This window comes from Saccostrea cucullata, unplaced genomic scaffold (assembly GCF_032062105.1).
Source record: "Saccostrea cucullata isolate Sc308-1 unplaced genomic scaffold, CSIRO_AGI_Scuc_v1 ctg610, whole genome shotgun sequence".
In the NCBI taxonomy this organism is placed as follows: domain Eukaryota; kingdom Metazoa; phylum Mollusca; class Bivalvia; order Ostreida; family Ostreidae; genus Saccostrea; species Saccostrea cuccullata.
In genome coordinates, this window is record NW_026919638.1 from 25,508 (window position 1) to 35,000 (window position 9,493).

Below are 9,493 nucleotides of genomic sequence, written 5' to 3' on the forward strand. Positions count from 1 at the left end.
TTGAAGTACTTGAAAAGAAAATTTTAAAGTTTTCCCTAGGCTATATATTCCTATTTAAAACTTTTATCGGCCATTTGGCCCCACCCTACCCCTGGGGGTCATGATTTAAAGAAACTTAAATCTATACTACCTGAAGATGATCCCAAATGAGTTTCATCTTTCCTGTCTCAATGGTTCTTGAGAAGATTTTCCCTATAATATTCCTATGTAAAACTTTGATCGGCCATTTTGGCCCCACCCTACCCCAGGGGGTCATGATTTGAACGAACTGGAATCTACACTACCTGAGGAAGATTCCACATGAGTTTCGTCTTTCTTGCCCCAGTGGTTCTGGAGAAGAAGATTTTTAAAGATTTTTCCTATATCTTCCTATGTAAAAATTTGATCGACCATATTGGCCCCACCCTACCCCCGGGGGTCATGATTTGAACAAATTCGAATTTACACTACCTGAGGATGATTCCACATGTGTTCCATCTCTCTTACCCCAGTGGTTCTTGAGAAGATTTTTAAAGATTTTTCCTATATATTCCTATGTAAAACTTTGATCGGCCATTTTGGCCCCACCCTACCCCTGGGGGTCATGATTTAAAGAAACTTGAATCTATACTACCTGAAGATGATTCCAAATGAGTTTCATCTTTCCTGTCTCAATGGTTCTTGAGAAGATTTTCCCTATAATATTCCTATGTAAAACTTTGATCGGCCATTTTGGCCCCACCCTACCCCAGGGGGTCATGATTTGAACGAACTGGAATCTACACTACCTGAGGAAGATTCCACATGAGTTTCATCTTTCTTGCCCCAGTGGTTCTGGAGAAGAAGATTTTTAAAGATTTTTCCTATATCTTCCTATGTAAAAATTTGATCGACCATATTGGCCCCACCCTACCCCCGGGGGTCATGATTTGAACAAATTCGAATTTACACTACCTGAGGATGATTCCACATGTGTTCCATCTCTCTTACCCCAGTGGTTCTTGAGAAGATTTTTAAAGATTTTTCCTATATATTCCTATGTAAAACTTTGATCGGCCATTTTGGCCCCACCCTACCCCCAGGGGTCATGATATGAACAAACTGGAATCTACACTACCTGAAGATGATTCAAAATGAGCTTCATCTTTCCTGTGTCAGTGGTTCTTGATAAGAAGATCTTTTAAAAATGCCATTAATTTTTCTCTAATTCATAATTATCTCCCCTTGGAAAAGGGCGTGGCCCTTCATTTGAAGAAACTTGAATCCCTTTACCCATGGATACTTTGTAGCAAGTTTGGTTGAAATTGGCCCATTTGTTCTTGAGAAGAAGATGAAAATAAGAAAAGTTTACAACAACGACATCGACGACTACAACGACAACGACAGACAACGGACAAATTTTTATCAGAAAAGCTCACTTTAGCCTTTGACTCAGATGAGCTAAAAAAGCAAAATGAGGTTTTGTATAAATATCTCAAATGGATAAGTGTTCTCTATCTACCCTTCAAAGGGAAGAGGGGTACGATTTAAATAGAGTTGAATTTATTCTAAGAAGGATATGGAGATAACAAACAGTATTCAATTTTAAAGTCTATAAAACAATACAATATAGGAGCAGGGTAAACACGGACCTCCTAAACATCAGAGGTGGGATCAGGTGTCATGGAAGAGTGAGCATTCCCTGCTGACCGGTCACATCCGCAGTGTGCTCCCAGTAATGATCGGGATAATGGAAAAATCCATTGTCAATGCAGTGTATAAAATAATCGACTAAGAATTCGTATGAAAAACATCAGTCAGCATTTGACTCAATGATAAATTGTATTTGCTGACAAGGTCATTGTGTCGACCATAGAACTTACGAAATGATTTTTTTAAACGAGACTGCTGATATTCTTGTTTCATCAACTTGCTTGTCAATAATTATCTCGTTTTAGAAATTGTTCATACTTAAAACATGCTCCTGGGTATCGAATCTATTGAGATATATACACTCCGTATGCAGATGATGAAGGTATATATTGCTGCATAAGTAAGGGAAGTTGACGATAGAAAAGTTAAAGTCATCACGTTTATCATATAGCTTGGTTGTTAGATTTCCATTAACGTCTTTTCCAACTAAAATATCCAAGTATGAAACAGATGTATCAGACTTTGTGGTATATTTTATCTCAAGCTTACCGGGATATATCTTATCGACGTAGGAATGGAAATAACCATTATAATAGTTAATTGACAATACGCCGTAGAGATATATAAATGTCGAGCTAATGGCCACAGCAAGTGTTTTCTTCTTTTCACACAAAAGATTTTGCACAAATTCTAATTCATATGGATACAAAAATAGGTCGGCTAAAATCGGAGCGCAATTGGTACTTATGGGAATTCAAATAGATTGTTGGAATAACAGGTCTCCAAGAATCACATAGAAATTGTCAATCAGAAACTCAAGCATCTCTTTGATGCCAATTCAGAGTACTTGTTTGTGCAATCAGAATGTTTTAAACCAAATAATTTTGCAAATGACCAATGACCAGGTAAGTAAATTTACGAGTTCCAATTTTTATTGAAAAGACAGCTGTCAATGATATCAAAAACCCTGGAATTTCATTTATCGTGGGGAATGGTTGGGTATAAAGTTGAAAAGTCTTAATTTTTTTAAGCTATTGATTTTGGTAAAATCTTGTGATTTCAAATTGCCCTAAAGGTATTTGGAATTTTTGAGTATACACAGCTTACTCACACCACTTCTTGAGTATATTGTTGCCCGTACTCTTGAAATTTTTCTTTCACTACAGGCAATATCTTAGTGAAGAGTAACGAATTAAGTTTGGTTGAACATTTACTGGAACCCGTAATGCATCTTTGTTTGTAAGGAGTATTATGAAGTTTCGGAATCCAATATATATAGGGAAGTTCAAATTCATTTTTACTCTGTGGCATGTTAAAACTATTTCAAACTGATACATGTATATGATTTTGAGGAATTTCTTCCTTAGAATACTTAGATATTTATTTTGACTACATGTGACTTTTTTAGTAAATGTTTTATCTATCATTGTGACCCCATCCTACCCCTTGGGGTCATGATTTGAAAACTTTGAATCATGAATTCATACTGTATAAATAACAGAAAGGTGTTAGGGTGTTTGAGATCCAGTATTTATAAAAACTGGAGTCTGAGATACTGTAATACTCAAATTTCATGTTTCAGTCCATTGCTTAGATCAGGAATAATTAACGTAAAATTAATAAAAATAAGAAGCAAACTTAATATAAACGAATATGCCTAGTGTAAAAAATAATCACTAGTACGTTCTGAAGTTTTCACTACTCTTTAGTACATATTTTATGAATGAACAAAGCGAATTTCAAATAGATATATGCAGAAATAAACAAATTATAATATTTCATGTTATGTATAGTATTGCCTTACGGCGCACGGATGATAACGTCGAAGTGTTTAATTAAAACAGCGTCACGTTTCATTTTTGCTAAAAATAGAGTTGGATGTGTCTCTCTACAATGTAGGAATTTCATTAATGCAGTACTCTTGTCCCCATAAACTGTTTAGGAACCAATCTGGCACGCACATGCGATCTTCTGAATGTTTTAGTAAGTTATGGACAATATTCTCACCATCGTTGAAAAAATAGACAATTATATATCGACGGTCGACAGTAACAGTGTCTTTTGCTATTGCAGTTTTTTCGTACGTTTTGTACCACCCGTGGACTCGATAAAAAAAGACTTTGTTAAGAAAACCCCCATTTCATTTAAATACTAAAGAACTGATTTTTTAAAAATTATTATTTTTTCTTTAATATTAATTTAAATTCTCTACAGGTATCATTTCCACATCTAAATCAAATAGAACTGCTCTCCGGTGCGCTGTAACGTCATCAAATGTCACTATTTTTCGTGTGTTATATTTATCATTTTCTCATTTCGAATGTTCGGGAAAAATTAATCCAAGACCTTGAAATTTTCAAAAAGACGGCAAAATAAATTATGGAATCGAATCACCATAATTTTTAACACAATCTTATCGAATTAAAACTTTTGTTTTGAATTAATACTCTTGTACTTTCTAATAAACATTGTTTTTTTTTTACCGTGCGCCGTGGGACCGTACCCTGTTGGCATTCAAGCTAAAAAAAAAAATCTTTATTTTTGTCTATATTTTATCCCCAAAATTATGTTGCATTTAAATATGATAAATAAACATTTTTTTGAAAATTTAAGCTTAGTGAACCATTATTATTTTTTTTAGAAAAACTTCTGGTGAAAAAGTTTCTCTGTTTGCCACTTATTAGGGGATTGATCCCTCGAAAGTTGCTCAACTTTTAGGGTATAAAATTAACAACTTGTAGGGCTTATGTAAAAAAAATTGCATTTCAAATGTTATTCCTTTCTAAGCATTTGATGCGGATCGACATGTATGATATTTTTGGCCATAATAAAAATCTTAATTTTTGCACCGTTAATTTATTACCAATCTGTGATATTATACCCTCATTTGGCATGTGGTCCTAGTGCAACCTATTAATGAAAGTAACTTTAAAAGTCATGTACTTGTATTCTTCGATAGACCGGAAATGTTAACTTTCAATGTTAAAAAGGTAAAAGTTAGAATATAAATGACAAAAACAAGAACAAATGCATAAAAAATATATATATACATTTTTTCATACATAAACTGATATACCTTTAACAAACACCCAAAGACCGTGCACCAATAGAGAGAATAAGGTATTTTATACAAGTTCAATTTTTCACAGTGAACTACAGGTGTATTTTACATTGTAAATAAAGGTACAATTTTATTATATTATTTAGTAATATATGTATTTACTGACTAGAAAGAAATAAAAAATGGTAACAGAGAAACCGGGTCTTATATAAACAAATATGTAAAATGCAGGAAACTTGTATGACAAAAAAAAAATATATTAACAAACAAAACATGGAAATATACAGTGTTTTAACAGAAAACAAAAACAGTCTTATAATCATCAAATCATATTATTTTACGAAATCATAGCATTTCTTGCTTAAAGTAAACAAATAAAAAGATGATTGACAAAAATATTTACAAACAATCAAAAAATCAAAATTTCGATATTATATAACATAAAATTTCATTGAAATAATGAACGAAAATTGTCATTTAAAATTGCTGTTATAATCATTGACAAGCTTTGGATGGGTTAGGCATAATGATTCTATTTTTTTTTATTTCAATATGTAATATGTCACTTAATACATTCCTTATTTCAGTTGACCATTTTTGAAATTTTGAGGACAAACAAACGGAAGTACGGACAGGATAATGACTATATGAAAAAATATCAAAGCTCAATGTCAATACATATTTCTTCTAGTGATTTCTATTTCCAATTATTTTTTCAAAACATTTAGTCATAGCATTATTTAGTTCGGCATGAGATCTATTATAGTCGACAAGGAATGCCAGATTACACATTTCCTAAACAGACAGGATTGTTTCTAAGTCTTAATAAAACAAGCCCCGACTATTTCACTATTTCAAGCCTCTACTATTAAAACGATTTGAAACAGAAGCTGCTGGCTTAAGTCAGACTGGGTATTCTCCCATAGTATACATATAGTTCCAAGACGTTAAATTACAATAAAAGGTGAAAGGAAATCACATCCCGTTTTTTTAAGTCTTAACTATTGTGTGACTTTGACTCTTTTTTTTCTCCGTTTCTTAATATTTTCATGACTGTATAAACTTCTTCTAGGAGAATCTGTTTGGAACAGTTCTATATTCAGATGTTGCTACTTTGTTCCAGCCTTACATCTTATAGGCAATGTTCTTCTTCATCTTAAACGAATATAAGAAAATAAATTAAATATTTCTAAAGCTGAATACAACCAACACATGATTATAGCAAATGGAAAACTAACCATTGTGATACACAACACCAGAGCAATAATATATACACACACCCATTTCTTACAATTTCTATCTCTAATTTGTTTTTATATTTGAAATATGCAATTGACTGATTTGGAAGATCATGAAGTACGAACATTACGTCGTGAAAATTTAAATCATATTCACCCATTTGATGGACTAATATGATTTTTTTTCTTGGAAGATTGACTTGATCTTTTTCCTGTGACCTAGAGGCATACCTGATACTACTGTGGTATTTTCTTTGGAACTTTTTTTTCTATCCCAATAAAACAGACACAATAGCAGGAAACTGAAGTTAATTGCAGGAATTATGATACCCAAACCAATCCAAGTCCAGTACAATACGGGTCTATAAGAAGGAAAAAAAAGCAATTTGAGAGCATTCTCCAAACAGGAGTGAATAAAAATTCTAGTGATCTGAAAACAAATTTTCTTAGTGTATGTTATCTATACCCAAAACTTCCAAATTACAACCGAAATGTCAAATATTAAAAGAAATATTAATGAACAATATACTCGATTGGAAGTATTATCATTTAATGCAACTGCAGAGGAACCTTGGTCATTTTCTCATTGCACAGTAGCAACATCAATGTTTTAATTAATTAAATGGTGTTAAAAGTCTCAACTGAGAATCTTTTACTCATTTACAGACGTCATCATGTGTCAGTGAAGGGCTACATATTTCCACTTATATTCATGCGAGCAGTGAAGGCTTTGAATAAAGTGAAATGAATGCCTGTCGTCACACTGGAGTTTTTTTTTGCGCAGGAATAGTAACTACTTACGTGTGATTCGAAGCAAGATTTCGAAATCAAGAAGCAATCTCCTTCTACTAGGCTACCATGACCAGTTAATTATTTTGTAACCATACCATTGTTACAAAATACAATGTAATAAACTGGTCATGGTAGCCTAGTAGTAGGAATTTCTAAGGTTCCGTAATTAATTAAAGCTTCTTCACAGATTAATATTGTTATATATTTTTAGATGGTTACTGTTTTTCCTTACATTTCCTATTTTCATTGTCATGGTTTTTTGCCTTCCTGACATTAGCTTTTCTAAATAACCTTTACTCAAAGTTGTCATTCCTATTCCCTTTATATTTTCAACAATATCTCAAAATTATAAACCCACATGTAATTTAAAAATACTTTAGCACCTCAAATCAATTTAATTCCAAGTAAGTTGCTGTTAAAGGATATATTTGTATATTCATGAAAATTAGAAGCTATTAGTCTTTATAAAGCTTTTTAACAAACCTTTTATTTTCTTGACCTTCGGTTGGATGAAAAACGATAGGAGTGGTGTTATATCCAGATGTTGTAGAAGGCGTTCTTGGCAATGGTTGAGGAGAGGTTCTCACAACTAAATCATAACATTCATGGTCTGCAAAAACAATAGCTTAAACTGATTTTCTTTATAACAAACTACTTAGTTGACAATTTTAAGGTAATAAGGTGTAACTCAGATATGATTTTTATTGTTTTGAGAGCTTCTATTCAAATAACTGTAGCTCTCTGCTTTATCTGTCCGCATTTCCCCAAGCAGAGATCTCTAGTTCTTAAGCTATATTACATTGTAATACATGTAGTTGAAAGTTTCGCAGATATACAAACGTTCCAATGTATTTTGTAAACGTGTGATTTAAACCCTTCCTGTGTTAAATACATGTATTTTAATATATATGATACTACTATATATGTATAGTCCATTTGGAAGGCTTGTACAATTAAATTTGACTTTAACATGTACGGAAACCAGTGGGATCAACAAAAGAGAGCGTATTAGGCAAATCTTCCGATTAGATAACATTTTAAACGAATTTACTGATTCAGAAATAGATTAAACATTTACATGGTATTAAGAAAGATTTCAAATTACATAGTATCTTGTTTGACATGAACCATAGCATTATTTCTAAATCGAAAGCTTTTTACCCGCTAGACATACATGGACAAAATTTAAGAAATCTACCAAGATATCTAGTGTTATATAAAAATACATGTAATTTATTTTTATTTAAATTATTGTTTCTAATCTGCAGCTAACATGGGCAACTATACTGACGAAGATTCCTATGTAAATTTTGATCATCTATTTTGACCCCACCCTCCCTCACATGAAGGAATCATGATTTGAACAATTTTGAATGTATACTAAGATGGATTGATTGGTTATATGCTATTTATCTTTTATTCACTCATATGGAGACGCCACCATTTGACAGTGGAGAGCTGCAAATTTTGTTTTGTGCTCGGCATTCAGGACCATTAAGCAGTAACGGATCCTTTTCGTGCCAGCACTTACTGCGACACGGGACCTCGGTTTAAATGGTTTCGTCCGAAGGACCGGTCTCCACGTGCCACATTAGGATTCGAACCAGCGATGCAACAATTTTACACTAAAGAGTGAAGTTTCAATTTTTTTTTTCAAATCAATTCTTCTCATCCAATGGTCAATGAGAAGACATGTTTTAAAGCTTTTTGTTCTTAAAATTCATCAGAAAAATCTAATCATATATGACCGGCAGACTCGTATACAGTTGACCCTCATTTATCCGGACACTTTGGTTCCCAGTCAATTTGTCCGGATATGTGAAGCATCCGGATATCTGAATCACCAGTTAAACAAGACAAAAATAACAAGATAAAAAAATCGTCCGGATACTGAAGCATCCGGATATCTGGCGTCCGGATATCTGAAGGTCCACTGTATTATGAGAAGTAATAAGAGTTTTTACATTTATTGACCGGATTATCTGACAGAACGAGTTTTGCCGATCCCTTTAACTCTTTGTCTTCCACCAAACGGTTTCAGCAACTTGGTCATGAAGTCCAACAAATAATACATAAACCCAATCAATAATTGTACATTCACATGAGTTTGGATGTCTATCAAACCATATAATCCTCACATTTATAAGCTTCATCAGAATAATATCTTGATGGACAGGCGGTTTTGTTGAAGATTTTACAGTTTGTGTTGTAATTTCCTTGTACTATCTTCCCTCCTTCGTTGTATTCTGCACACCATCCTTCAAATTGAAGAAAAATCCTTTAGAAATGTTAATTCACAATATAAAATCATTCTCAATGTGATTTTTAAAAATATTCAGTATATATTATGAATTTGTACACAAAGCAAAATCTTCTTACTTTTTTTCAAAACATCAATAAAATTTAATGCATCATCTTGTAAATTTGTGAAAAGCCTTAATATTCCAATAATTACAACAACAAAAAATAATATAGGCCATTGATTCTTACTAGTAATTTTATCAGATCCAGTACATTCCATTTTAGGCATTATGGAAGGAGATAAAAAGAAATTTCATTTTGTTTATCGTCACGATTTTATTTAATAAAACCTCGAAACAACCTCTGCATAGGACGGTCCAAGTTTAAAGAGAAAATTTCCTTCTAAACAAAGAGATGATACATGTAATAAGACCAAAGCTTTTAGCCAAACTATTAGATAAGCATTTTAATTTTATAGAAGTTTCAGCAACAAGAGAATCACCTGTCATATCTAATTAAATAAGACATCAATAAAGGTATGTGCATTATG

The 9,493-nt window shown here is 32.6% G+C and overlaps 1 protein-coding gene across 5 annotated transcripts in view; it reads right to left on the minus strand.

Moving 5' to 3' along the window:
* Positions 1-5,039: 5,039 nt before the first annotated feature.
* The window catches only part of LOC134235157 (uncharacterized), a 41,014-nt gene continuing 36,560 nt past the window's right edge, over positions 5,040-9,493 (minus strand). For 4 of the 5 annotated variants that reach the window (XM_062717287.1, XM_062717266.1, XM_062717259.1 and 1 more), the window contains 4 exons: positions 8,841-8,960; positions 7,186-7,312; positions 6,142-6,272; positions 5,040-5,827 (listed from right to left, as the gene is read on the minus strand). In XM_062717287.1, coding sequence (XP_062573271.1) covers positions 5,805-5,827; positions 6,142-6,272; positions 7,186-7,312; positions 8,841-8,960 — 401 coding nt within the window. In that variant the 3' untranslated portion in view covers positions 5,040-5,804. The remainder of the gene's footprint in view (positions 5,828-6,141; positions 6,273-7,185; positions 7,313-8,840; positions 8,961-9,493) is intronic. The other variant, XM_062717273.1, reaches the window with a different exon arrangement.